Source organism: Prunus mume, linkage group LG8 (genome assembly GCF_029339155.1).
Source record: "Prunus mume cultivar Tortuosa linkage group LG8, ASM2933915v1, whole genome shotgun sequence".
NCBI classification, from domain to species: domain Eukaryota; kingdom Viridiplantae; phylum Streptophyta; class Magnoliopsida; order Rosales; family Rosaceae; genus Prunus; species Prunus mume.
This window is the reverse complement of record NC_142705.1, coordinates 2,714,606-2,729,158: the sequence shown is the minus strand read 5'-3', so window position 1 is coordinate 2,729,158 and position 14,553 is coordinate 2,714,606. Positions and strand designations below refer to the sequence as shown.

General features: G+C 40.8%; 1 protein-coding gene and 2 pseudogenes across 1 annotated transcript; 2 read left to right on the top strand and 1 right to left on the bottom strand.

Moving 5' to 3' along the window:
• The first annotated feature begins 1,259 nt into the window (after positions 1 to 1,259).
• On the top strand, positions 1,260 to 4,081 carry LOC148914505 (glyoxylase I 4 pseudogene; annotated as a pseudogene).
• Positions 4,082 to 5,631: 1,550 nt separating this feature from the next.
• On the bottom strand, positions 5,632 to 6,744 carry LOC148914504 (pentatricopeptide repeat-containing protein At4g32430, mitochondrial pseudogene; annotated as a pseudogene).
• Positions 6,745 to 10,882: 4,138 nt separating this feature from the next.
• On the top strand, positions 10,883 to 14,354 carry LOC103341048 (RNA polymerase II transcription mediator). Its single transcript, XM_008244528.2, has 8 exons — positions 10,883 to 11,119; positions 11,226 to 11,424; positions 11,529 to 11,642; positions 11,745 to 11,830; positions 12,118 to 12,490; positions 12,578 to 13,039; positions 13,124 to 13,441; positions 13,631 to 14,354. Exons 1-8 carry the CDS (start codon positions 11,031 to 11,033, stop codon positions 13,952 to 13,954), a joined length of 1,965 nt encoding a protein of 654 aa, XP_008242750.2. The 5' UTR covers positions 10,883 to 11,030; the 3' UTR covers positions 13,955 to 14,354.
• The last annotated feature ends 199 nt before the right edge of the window (positions 14,355 to 14,553 follow it).

Below are 14,553 nucleotides of genomic sequence, written 5' to 3'. Positions count from 1 at the left end.
TTTTAGTTAAAATTATGAAATGAGTGGCATTGGAGGTCATTTCCCTTTAAAATAACTTAATGCATTAAACATGCATATAACAATTTCAAAATCTACTCACGCGCACCTTCACTCACTTAGTCCCCAGGACAAGCCTCAATTCAACCAAGTTTTGGGACCAACAACGAGGTCCAAACCAATTCCAATAAGACCACCTAAGTGGGGTCTACTATGTGCTGCACCTAGTAACTTCCAGGTGCCTACGTACCTACTAAGGGATCAAGCCACACGAGCTCTTTCGTATCAATCCACGGCTCCTAATATCAAATAAACCATTACCACCACACAATTACATACATTCAAATATTTATCCATCGCAACCATCAAACACAATCACAGTATCACCCTCATACGACGGACGCCCCGGCCTCGTATGGGGCTGTCAACTGCCCGGCTAATCCAAAGGCGCGTGCGACCACCTGCCCAGGCACAGCTACATTCTCACCAGCCATCACACAATCACATCTCCTCATACGTCGGGACGCACCCGCCACGTGTAGGTGCAATCACGCGGCTAATCCAAAGGCGCGTGCGACCTCTGCTGCACGGCTGCATTCTCACTAGCCCTCACATAACCATATCTCCTCATCGTCCGGGGCGCACCGGCCACACGTGTAGGGTGCATCACTATACGCGGCTAATCCAAAGGCGGCGTCGACCTCCTGCTGGGCACGGCTACATTCTCACGGCCACGGCACGGCTACATTCTCACCAGCCATCACACAATCACATCTCCTCATGCGTGGGGCGCACCCGACCACGTGATAGAGTCATCAACTGCGCGGCTAATCCAAAGACGCGTGCGACCTCCTGCTGGGCCTGGCTACATTCTCACCAGCCCTCACATAACCATATCTCCTCATACGTCGGGCGCACCCGGCCACGTATGGGAGTGCAATCCTTTCGCCGCTAATCCAAAGACGCGCGTGCGACCCACCTGTGGGCACGGCTACATTCTCACCACCTCAACATGATCACAAAATGGGAGAGTGGGGTAGTGCGTATAGCTGTAAGCTAACATTCAATCGCTTTAATTACCTTTAAACATCCACACAATTAATTATATAAAATATAATTTCTAAACTTATATAAACCTCCACAAATAAAGCATACCGTAAACTCCCCATTTAATTTCACTAATTTATATCTTAAGCTCACGGTCTCCGTTTCACTCAACAACGCTCGAGACACATCACTAAGGTCATTCTAGCCCTCCTGGGATGGTAGAACTACAAGGAAAGTCTAGCGGTCCACCCAGGGTCAAACTACCCAAACTTGGTCAAACGGGCCCGCGGGGCCCACGACCTCAAATTCCGATCCGAAAGTTCCTATAGGTTCTACAGGGCTCTAGGACACACGTCCTGCAAGTTTGGTCCAGATCGGAAGGTCGGATCGCTCACGATCGCACGATCGGACGATCGCTAAAACCTAACCTAGGGTTGGCATTTTGAGTATCGGGACTCCATTTACGATCCGTCGAATCCTACGATCCTGGTAATACCAGATCAACATATTATAATTTCAGGACCATCCAACGGTCCAAACCTAAGCGAACCGGAAAATACGCGATATCGATATCCGTTCGGAACTCTAACAGTATCCAAAATGAGATCCGAGCACACCCTACGCGCTCGTGACATCGAGAGGATCACAATGGGACAGAAATTCCCTCAGCTACAGTTCCCACGCGCGCCGCCACACGCGCCGGGGTGGGTGTCTAAGCGATATCGCGATCGCGGAAATCATCCAAATCGTGAGCCAAGACTCCTACCCTAGGTAATACACCTAATTTGGAGTCACTTTTGTTCTTGGACATACCCCAAAAACGACCGGAAGTGGCCGGAATCGCGATCGCAAAACCGGCCGAATTCCAAATCGTAGATCGAGCTACTTAGCCACAAAATTTATGAAATCCTACCCAACCATCAGCTAGAGCTCGAAAAATAGGTGAGAATCCATACCTCACTTGCCGGAATCGGTGGCGGACGACGGAGAAGCGAAGCCGCGTTTCAAACCGGCGCTTTCTCCTCGTTCTCCGGCGAAATCACGGCTGGCTGGCGAGACCCGGTGGGAGTAGGAAGAGGACGGCCGGTCATTTTGGTACGGCCGTCAACTTTGGTGGCGGACGAGAGCACGGCCGCCAAAGCGTGGCGGCCTCCATTGATGTCGCGAACCAGCGGAGGGGAAGGAGAGAGCGCGGGGAGAGAGAGACAGAGCAGGGGCATTTCCGTCTTTAACCAAAATCCATTTTCCAAATATTTACGATTATGCCACTGAGCTTCTTTTGATCATATCTCTCTCGTTACAACTCGATTGAGCCCACTACGTGTCTACGGACTCATCTCACGTGCTCTACAAGCAGTACAACCGAATTCCCAAATTCCTCCTGGGGTAAGAAAATGACTAAAATACCCTATCCCACGGGTAATTTCTCAATTCCACTTAAATTAATTAAACATGGGATAAATTTGGGGTGGGGTGTTACATTATCATTCCACAATATCGCTTGTATAAATAAAATAATTGAAGAAATAACTCTAGCCCAATTAGCTGAAGTGGTATTTTAGCCCTAAACCCTAAAATAATATGACAAAATTTTAAATGGTATAGCCGCATACGGCTATACTATTTAAATATATTCGATATTTTTCTGGTACAGCGGGCGGTGTACGCATTAAATATATTATTTTAGCGGTATAGTAATCCGACGCTGTACTATTTAAATATATTTGAATATTTTAAATGTATAGCCGGACGGCTATACGTTTAATTATATTAGGGCAATCACAAAGAAAGAGTTGCAAAATCGAAACATACGTAAATTGGGCGCCATGGTAGCCACGGATAGGGACTCGAACTCGTAGTTAGGCGGTTGGCGGATCATGGCGGCCTAGGCGGATCTAGGCGGTGCCTGGCGGTCAGGAGGATCTAAGCGGCTGGCGGTTCTAGGCGATCCCGGGAGCCACGGTCGTGTCCTTTTTTGTTTCAAATGAAGACAACGGAAGACCCGCCATGACTTGATCTCTGCCTTGTATTCTCTGCGATACTTCGAATCATAGATGAGCTGTCTATCAGTCGCTCTAGATTCTTCCTTCTTAAAACTAGTTTGACTGTGAATAAGGATATTAATCTTCCCTTTCAATTAGGGGGTGTGTATTTACTCTCGCCAACATTTGGTCTGACACTGGCTTTGTGTAAAATTACATGCAAAATAAAGAGAGGAAGAAAAGAAGAAGAAAAATGTACCAATTACTTTGCCGCTAATAAGAAGTTTCTCGTCTCTACAAGCTGCAATGGAGTCACCAAAGTGTCGTGAAGAAGCGAGTAATGGAGTCACCAGCGTAACGTGTTTATTTAAACTCGAATATGTTCTCTCTATTTGCTTATTGCACGTCATATTTCCAAGTTGAGAAATACAGCATGCTGAATTTGAAGTCCTTGAATCACATCTCATTGGTGTGCAGATCAGTTGAGAAATCCCTTGATTTCTACCAGAGTGTTCTTGGGTTCTTTCCAATTAGGAGGCCTGGCTCCTTCGACTTTAATGGTGCATGGTATAATTCTTAAAAACTTGGAAAACCAACATTTCTTTCCAGCTCTCTCTCTAGCTCTTTTATTCATTATTGTATGCTTATATATATAACGTCCGCATAGGAGAATTTATGTATATATATATCTTCTATATGTGTACAGTATATTTGTGATGTGAAAATGACTAGAAATACATTTGAATTGTTTTTAGTGTGAGAGCATGGTCACAGTGGAGAAAAATTTGAAGGAGATGGAGATAGAGTACGTGAAGCGCAGGTTGGAGGAGGGTGGAATCTAAGTTGTTCAGCTTTTCTTCCATGACCCTGATGCCACTATGATTGAGATCTGTAATTGTGACAACCTTCCTGTAATACCCCTCGCGGGAGAGCCAGTCAGGCCCTGCACATGTGTCACCATAAATGCCTAGAAACAACAACAGCAGCAGCAGCAGATGGCATGCCTCCTTCCGTACACATCAAGGAAGATTACCTTCCTTGTTCATAAATTGTAAGGTGCGGATCAGTACATGTGAAAATTTGATTAACCAACTTGAAAACTTATCTAGTTTTAATTTTTAGTTGATAGCCTGAAATCTTGTGTGTTTTAACTTTTCTAGCTGTCTTGATTGAGTAACCAAATATGAAAATGATCTTACATATAAGAGCAAGGGAAACCAAAAACATGAGGCATAAACAGATAATATATAAGCTGGCAGTAAAATGAAACTTACCCACCACATCACAGGATGATGAGGACATCTGCTTAAATGAAAACAGAAGAACTGGGAGCTCCCTTCAGTCCAAACCATAGAGCAAGTGCATCTCATCATCTCATAGCCATGCTGTTCGGTTTTGGGCTGCAAGGAGCACCCATTTCTGCAATTTCCCCATGAAGTCAAGAAGGAGAAGAAAGACAAAATTGATGGCAATGGCGCATGTTCCAGCTATATATTTTGAACTTAAAGGGGCAGATGAGCTCAAACTATTGCAGTAGAATAGAATGGCTCATGACTTGGTTCAAGCTCTTCAGCCACTCTTTCTAAAACATAAATGCATGCATGACAGCAACAAAATGAAATACAATACAAGCACTGATTTGATGCATAGAAAATTATAGGAAGAAAAAAAACACATAAATTGTGTAATTAGGAGAATATAATTTTAATTTTTACCATGGATGAATGCCTAGCATGCATTGATTAGAAGAAAGAACTGGGCACCATGATGACTTGATGAGTGACATCTAACTGACAAGAGAATCTTCAATAACATACAAAGGAAAAGGCGACAACAAGTTTTCAATTGTTTCTCAAAAACAGTAAAGTAATTCCCAAGTGTGGATGCTAACTAACTAACAAGTTTAAGGAAATGAAATAATTCCCCACATTAGTCATATGAAACATGTTCTTTGCATCCAACATTAATTTCTTACCTTCTCTTAACTGTTTCATTGACTTTATTCATCACCTACTCTGACTCTCACTTCAATTTAGTATCCTATTGAATACGCACTATTCAATCGTTTTCTTTTACGTCGTGTTTGGTAATTGGGATTGAATTGGATTATTTATTCCTCTAAAACCTCACAATCATGCAGTTTTTTTCTGTCTCTTTCTCTGCTAGCCTAACCTATTTCTATCTACTTAAATTCCCTTCTGCTTGAAATGTTGATGTAGCAATTATTTTTGAGTTGCTTTGAGTGGTAATATGGATGGTTTGGATTATTTAAGAAACCCACATTCACCAAAATTTCAAATCTCAGGTCCTCAGGTCCTCAGTCACACATCACACACACTGTTCATGAATGTATGAGAATGAGACTTAGGGCTCCCCTTGCTTCAGGACCCTCTCACTGAAAGGTCTGTTTGTTTAGCTTTTAGCCCGCAAATGTCCTTTGGATATGGGAGCCTGACTGGTGAGTCATGGAAACAACCAGAAGACAAAGCAATAATACAGCAAAATGCAAGTTACATACAGCCGGGCGGCTATACTATTTAAATATATTATTTTGAAGGTATAGCCGACCGGCTATACACAATATTTTAAAGGTATAGACGGGTGGTTATATTTTTGGATATACTCCATCCAATCTCATCTCCTTAAATGTAACATCATTTGGATATATTCCATCCAATCTCATCTCATTAAATAGAGAGATGGGATCATTCATGCATTGAAAGACTAATTTTGCATCTTCAGTAACCTCACACTTTGAATATGTCGAGATCAATACATTACAAACTGAAACATGATTTCCATATCCTGATTTAATTGTCAAGCCATGTATCTGTTTCCCAAGTTCTAAATTCATTTCATGACCGCAAGCTGAAACTGCAAAAGTAAATGAGACATGATCTAACCCCATCACTTCTCCCACCATCTCAATAAAGACAAAAATCGCCTCAAGCCCATGATTTCCCTCCTGAGAGTAACCTGATAGTATTGCATTCCATGAAACCAGATCCTCATTCGCCATTTCATCAAACACATTCCTAGCTTCTACTAACCGCCTCTACCTCGAATACATACTTATAAAAAAACTTCACCATCTAAACCAGACTTAAATATAAGAGAATGCAGTTGTAATCCAAATAGAAAATCTTCATGATCCGCACATAAAGCAAGAATCGTAGTTTAAGTCACTGGATCAAAAACAACTCCATTAAAATTCATCCTAAGAGCAAAATTCAATGCACCCTCACTTGTTCGAAACCCCGAAAGAATAGTATTCTAAGAAACTATATCAGTATAGCACAGTCTCAAAGATAAGTAAGGGACCATCAAACTGGCCAGCTTTGGTGTACACGCTCATCAAAGAATTTGAAACCGTAGTATACGAAGCAAACCCAGAAGAAACTGCAAACCCGTGAATTTGGCATGCGGGTTTGGGGTCCCCTTGACAGGCCTTGATAGCAAGGGTAACGGTATTTTCATCGATGTTATCAGACAAATGCAGTTGAAGTTGCTTACAGAACATGTCAAGGGCTCTAAGGGTAACGGTAACTTCATCGTGTTCATTTCTCTGTCTCTTCATTTCACTCGCGCACCACATTCCTCTGCGAGTGCAAACTTCGTCTGTCTTCATTTGGAACAAAATGGAGGCGGCCAGACCCGCCCAGGAAACCTAGGCGCCGCCTAGCACACCAGAGCCGCCTCGACCCGCCCAGGCCGCCTAGGCGCCGCCTAGACTAGCCCAGGCCGCCTAGACCCACCCAGGCCGCCTAGGACCCGCCTAGATCCGCCCAGGCCGCCTAGGAGCCGCCTAACTCCCTTATAGCATCAGAGTTGTTATCTTAGTGGAGATTTCAATAGCTGAATGACATTTGATGGCTTTCGTAGAGAGAGTCCAATCCAATCCAATCAACGGAGCAGCCGAAATGAAAGAAAAAAAAATCGAAGCTTGAGTTGAGAGGGAGAGAGAGAGGCTCAAGACTGAGTCTTTGAAGCTTGGAAGCGCTTATGGAGAAGCAAAATGGCTGTGGGTGCGAGTGCCGCGTATAGTACCTTAAAATATTCGAATACATTCACAGCGTATAGCCGGTCGGCTATACCGTCAAAATACCACATTTAAATAGTGTAGCCGCCTGGCTATACCCTAAAATATTCGAATATAGCCGGACGGCTATACCGTCAAAATAATACATTTAAATAGTATAACCGCTCGGCTATATACTAAAATATTCGAATACATTCAGAGGATATCGCCGCACGGCTATACCGTCAAAATAATATATTTAAATAGTATAGCCGCACGGCTATAGTGAACTTGCATTTTGCTCCATTATTGCTTTGTCTTCTAGGTTGTTTCCATGACTCACCAGATCTTGATGGTTAATTTTCACTCAATTATATGACCCTTTTGTATATGCAACCTTTCTTTTTCCTTTTTATTATAAACGTTAAACAAGAAGATTATAGGTGGTGATGGACAAAGGGAACCCATACATGACCTTTTGTTATCGTTCACATCAAAACTTCATTTGTATGTTGCCTCAAGATGAATTTCCTTTTTTTTTTCTTTTTTTTTTTTTTGAAATTTGGCTACAGAACTTCTTAACCATTATGAGTTACTTTTGAAGTTTGACATGTACAGATTCAAGCCTTCAAAGTGAGGGCCTTGAGAAGGAGTCCATTTTCAGTGTTTTTGCCTCCCACATGTTCTCTCTCAAAATTTTCATCTCTAATCCTAGACATTTTGCCATTCTACATATCTCCCCAGACTGTGGGTGGGATGTATCACCTGATGAAAACCAATGCAGATACAAGGAACCATCAGCATCACCATTATCCACCCAACTATATCCCACTTCCTTTCTCACTCCTTTATCTCTCATCCCTTTCCTAACTTTTGCTACCATTTCCCAGTCCCCTTTCTCAGCATACAAAAAGATCATTTTCGTAATCTATATACTGATCAGGCATATGTATTAGATTATAGATATTGGTTTGTACCAGCACATTGGCATGGGGTGTAAACCTTCTAGGTCATCATCTGGTCATTATTAAGGTAAGGCAAAATTTGTGCGGTATCTTTTTCATTTGGTTCCTATATTCACAAAGGTTTCTAGCATGAATATATTGCAGCAGCTGTTCTTCAGGACAAATTTACGTAAGTGTTGATTCTCTTGCAGTTGCAGGGAACATAATATTATGATGGGAAAACAAAGAGATATGTTGATTTTCCAATATCAATCACAGATATATTGCAAATGATGGTTTTGGTCACACATGACTATATAGAATAAAAAATGTAAAGAAAAAAATATGTGAATCAGATTACATGCTTTTCTCCCTTTATAATCAACAGTTGCTCAGATTCTACAAGAAATATGGGAGTAGATGTCCATCACAATCCGCCGGCACCTAACATTTTCATTGCTGCTGTGACAATGATCCTCTTGTACTTAAATGCGGTGAAGACACAAGTTAAAAGCCTTCGGTTTTTATTATAAAGGGAAGTGGGAAAAACACTAATTAAGCTCTGAAAGCGATAACACTAATTAAGCACAAAAAATTAGAAAACACATATCATGCTGACAAACCTAAAATATCGGCTACTCTCTCCGCCACAACAACGAAAACCTGGCTGTCCCGGGATCTGACTCATCAATTCCTCTGCTTCCTCCAATTTCCCTGCCCCTCCCAACATGTCCACCATACCTGAATAATTATGGTTCAATATGATAGTCTTTCACCATTGAGTGAAAGAGGTGACGGCCCATCTCCACCTTTCCCTTTCTGCTGCATGCTGTTAGTATAGAAGGAAATGTGACTGAATAAGGTCTTACCCCTTCTTTCTCCATCTCCTTGAACAATTCTATATCTGAGTCATAGTCTCCATGCCCAGCGTATGCAGATATTATTGCAGTCCATGCAAACTGACTTTTATGAGGCGTCTCACTGAAAACTCTTTTGGACTCAAAGATGCTTCCTCGCTTTGCATACATATGAAGAAGAGACCTGCGATAATTGGGCCAGTCACTAGTCCAAGTTTGATCAAGGAAGAGTGGCATCGTTGGCCAAATTTCAGAGAAATATCCTGAGCATCACCAATTGCACTCAAGACACTACCAAATGTGTAATTTTGGCTTCGACTCCATAGTTGCTACCAAGAATGTTTTTAGTGCATCTTGACACAACCTGTTCTGAGCAAACCCCGAATCAAAGCATTCCACGATATGATTTCTCTGCTGTTTAACTCCTCAAAAACTTTGATGGAGTCATTCATGGACTCAAACTTAGCATACATGGTGATCAAGCTGTTGCAAACATTATGCTTTGATAAAAAGCCAGTCTTTATGCAAAACCCATGAATCATTTCGCCTTCCTCCACCAACTTCCTAATTGATATAGCATGGATTAGTCCAACAAATGTAACATTATTTGGATATACTCCATCCAATCCAATCCAATCAACTCAGCAGCTGAAACGAAAGAAAAAAAAATCGAAGCTTGAGTTGAGAGAGAAAGAGGCTCAAGACCGAGTCTTTCAAGCTTGGAAGTGCTTATAGAGAAGTGAAATGCCTGTGACTGCGAGGGCAAGCTTCGTGTTCATTTCAAATATATTTAAAGCGTATAGCCGGTCGGCTATACATTTAAAATAATATATTTAAATAGTGTAGCCGCACGGCGATACGTTTAAAATCATATATTTAAATGGTATGGCCACTCGGCTATACGATTAAATTGGTATAGCCGCGCTACTATACTTTAATGGTAATATATTAAATGAGTATAGCCGTCCGGCCATACCGTAAAAGATTCGAATATATGTAAATAGTATAGCCGCGGCGAATAGATGTAAAGTGTATAGCCGCCCGGCTATACATAAAAATGGCAGAATATATTTAAATAGTACAGCCGCGCGGCTAGACCATTTAAATATACAATTTTGTCCTTTTTTTTTGTTTTAGGGTTAAAATGCCACTTTAGACCATTGGACTAGAGTTATTTCTTAAATTATTTTATGTATACAAGCAATATTGGGGAATGAGAATTTACATTCTTTTCGATACCTCCAATTCTAATAATTTCCAGGTATTAGCCCTTTGAGTAAGAATAAAAAAATGAATTTTATTTATAAGAAATAATCAGATTAAACCCATAAATACAACAACAAAAATAAGGATGCACCAACATTTTTATTTTATTTTTATACGAGATGCACTAACATTTTGTGGATCAAAGAATATTGAATTTCAGAGTATAAAATTGCTTGTTCCAAGCAGAAGCTTCCTAAATATAAAATATTCAATCTCATTTCCAACCATTACAATTGTCCATCAAATTGAAACATGCAATCTCAGTCAGGCAGTAATATTCACACAATATAATGGAAAATCTAGTTAGGATATATTTGTAATGGTCATCCAAATACCCTATAGAGATAACCCATTAAAAAAATAAAAAATAATACGGACTTCATGCTATTAATACATTAGCTACTGGGCCTTTTGGCAATGACATTATTAGACTTAGTGCATCAGTCGGAAATATAATGAGCTTAAAGTGAGGAGGTTATTTGAGGAAGTCAAATTTCACCATCAACAAATGTAAAGAAATCATGGGATTTAAATATTTTAAATGTTTTGGGTCGGATCGGTCTCACTTTAACTCCTCATTGTGAAGCTCAATCTGTCACGTTAAGCTCCCCTTTTGTTTACATCTCTTCCATTTTGGGCTTTTATATCAGTTTCAGGCCCAAAACCAAATAAAGCGTGATTTTATTTATAGGGACACCCACTAATTCCTTTTGTACACCCAATAATTCCGAAGATTTTCAACTCAATCTGTCTCTCTCTTCTCTCTCTACTCTGTACAATTGAAACAACAATATTTTGTAGAAAAGGGGCAAATATGTCTTTTTAGCAAAGCACCCACTGAAACCCGAACTTGCTCCCGGCTCCAACATCCGACTCCTAGGGTTCTGACCAATTTTTCCCTAAAAAATTATCGAGAAAAATGGACGGGAAAATGGAAATCTCTCTCGACAAACTTCCCATCAAGCGCTTGGACGTCATCGAAGAAAACGGCCTCGAACGATTTCCTCCGTACGGCTCTTCCTATCCTCATTCTTTACCCTCTTTTCGGTTGATTTTCTTGGCAACCGAACAGGAACTGTGGTTTTATGTATTATTTTCTGTTGGTTTTTTACAGTGATGTAGGTTACGAAGAGAAGCGGCAATCGCTGATTCGGAGAATCGATTTCGCTTGGGCTGTGGAGAAGGACGAGAACAAGAAGCAGAAAAAGAGCTCGAAAGAGAGTGCAGCAACGCAATGGCAATGGCAGAGCATGGTGGAGAACTTGCAGCTGGCACACCAGGAGCTCTCTGTCATTATAGATCTCATCAACACTGTCAGTCTCTTTCGCATACTCATTTGAAGGAGCAAATACTTGTGATTGCAATGAAAGGTGAATGTGGGTTGGGTTTTAAGCTTGCTTTGTTATGGTATGAGCAGGTGGAAACGAATGATGCTGTAACAGTGGCTAGCATGACGCGTCCAAAGCCATTTCATGATGAAGTTATGTCTGATCTTGCTGTATCCGCAGCAACCAAGCTCCAATGCTTCCGGGTACCATCTCTTTTTAGTTTTGGTGAAAAATATCTCATTTTGAAATTCGGTTTGTTTTTGTTTTGTAAATCTCTCTTTATGTTGTATTGATTTCTATTACAGCATCTTGGGAAATACTTTAAGCAGTCTGCCAAAGCTTTGGAGCGGCAGGTTGCTAGAGAAGCAAGATTTTATGGTGCTCTAATCAGGTGAGTCTGCAATGTTAATGTATTTCCATTAATTTCTTGTCTAAAAGAAAGTTATCTCCTTTAATTTTTAACCTTTCTGCCTGACTTATTTATATCACCTTAAAAGCTTCAATAAGTCCTGTTGTTTTCTTCATGCATAAAAGAATTTTGTGAACTTGGAATTTGTGATGTTCGTTTGTGTTTTTCTCAACTTACTTTGTTTATGTATGAGTGAAAGAAACTCATTACAGTAGCATTCATATGTTCTTCAACAATATCCTCTATATTGCATCTTGACAAGCGGATAGATTGCAGCAGAACTGGAAAGTTAAGCGGCAGCGTGTGGCAGCTTCAGCTTCTGGAAATGAAGGCTTCACCATTGATCTCTTTGACAGTTCATTATATGATCCAGCTGCTGTATTTCGGCCATCTTCTCTTTCTACAGTTCGTGTTGACCATGACTCAGCTGGCATGCTAGCGATAAATTTACCTCCAAACTCATACCGTTCGCTTCAATTTGGCTTTCTTGGTGCTGATCTGGGTGTTAGTCCAATTGAATCCAGTCAAACCAAAATCCGTTTGTCAAGTGAAGCTGAGAAAGAATCTGTGAGCGACGATGAGTGTGTTAAAGAAACACATTCACTTCTTCGTGAAGTTCATCAAGCAATCTTCGATGAGCAGGCATAATTTATTCTTATTCGTTTTTCCTTATTTATCATTCTTTCACACTTCATTTTAATGTTGTTTTATCCTGCTCTTCTGGTCCAGGTGTTTGATTTGGTAAATCGTGAAGCATTCAACCAGTCTCTAGGAGTCAATGTGACTGGAATACAAGAAAACTATTTACAATTGAACATAGGTCAAGGAACCTCTGTGTTCATATCACTTGTCCCATCTAGAGGTGAACAAACAGTTGACAGTCCAAGCACCCAAAACTTAGAAAATACCATTTTACCTTTGGACACATTGGATGGGTTGGAGTTAGCAGAAGATAAACCGGATACTGTAAAGAAAACTTCAGTAATTCCTGATCAAATTAGTTGTGAAATATATCTGCAACAGATTTTTCACCAGCATGTATTTGTCAAAGCAAAGGATAGACCCACTTCGGCAGGTGCTCGAGTATCTGGTCAACTGGCCAAAGAAGGGCCTGGTCTTCTTGGTCATTTCTGCATGTCTTTGGCTCATAGGATTTTTTCAAACAAAGTTCTTAAGGAGTTGGAAAATGTGGTAAAGTCCGAAATTATTGTAAGACATCAATTTTGAATTTTATATGCGTAGAACTTTTCCTCAGTAGTGTTCATGATTCTGTAGGTTAAAGGGGTACCATATCTGCAGTTGTTATCCCACCCCACTTGGCATTCACGGACATCATCCTGGATGCTCTTTGTGAAGATTCCTGAATCTATTCTACATGCATGCCAAACCAGAACGTCAGACATGCGTCACATGAGGAACATTACCAAGTCTCAGTTTCATACTAAGGTGGTTGTAACTGATGATTGCATCAATGTAGAAGGGGAAGGTGCTCCTAATGTTGTTGGCCTGTTCAAAGGGAATTCTGAGGAAATTTGTTCAATGAACAGATACGACTGTGACTTGGCGGATCTTCCTGTGATAATTTTACAGCAGGTATTTCTTATATTTCTAAAGGTACTTTTAAGTGGTATAAATTTAACAAGGACAAAGGTAGTATTGTGAAGCTATCAGATTATTTGCACAGATAATAATGGGTGTGTTTTGATCTCTGTATATTTATATGATTGCATGTGGTACACTACAACTTTTGTGTGATTAAATGATTGTGGACTTTGGCAACAGGTTGCAAGTCAAGTTATTCGCTGGCTTCACGAAGAAGCTCTTATGGTTGGAATAAAGGCAAACAGAGACTTTCTATGTTTGTCTTTTGAGCTGGATCTGGGAGAAACACTCAGCTTGGTGGCACATGTGGACCCAGAAGATGGCGAAGGATGTATCTCATGGTGGTTGGTCATAGATGGTGGTTTTGTAGAGGAACGAAACCTTAGTATGGACGCTTCAGATGGTGCATCAGAATCTAGGAAGTTTTTAGGTCATCTATCCCTGGAAGTTTTATATTCAACACTGATGGACTTGGTTAGCCTGTGCACTGGAAGAGGCAACTGATGACGAACCAGACGTTCTTTGTGCTTTCCAAGAGGAATAGCTTCTGGTGTTTGGTATTAGTCAGCCACATTGTATAACATCGTAGTAGTGAAATGTCGTCAGCCGCCCTCACCAACGCTCATGCTTAAGGAAAATGCATGAGCAAAATGAGATTTATTGGCTTGCTTGGCTCTAAATAGCACATTGAAAGGTCTTCTTCGTGTGAACTTCTATCCATATAGTGGCTCATGGAAACGTAGGCGTTTCTTTTTCTTTTCCCATTTATGTACAAATGCCCTTCCCATTCATGTAATAAATTAAATATACAAACCCATTATCAATTGTGGCATGTCCTTTGCCCTCTCAAATGGGTAATTCAGCTTCCATTAACTATTGTAATAAAATATAACCTTGTAGGTGAGTGGGCTGGCAATTACTCTAACGTCACAGATTGGTACCACCCAACAACACAAGTGTTATTTTGTGGCACATAAAAACAACACAACCCTTCCCTTTAGTGCCCACTAAGCAATATCTCTTTGCGCTTTTACTCATCTACTTGGGGAAAGACGAAAGGCAACATTCTCTCCTTTTTCTTTTGGTAGCGTGAGTTGGATGGA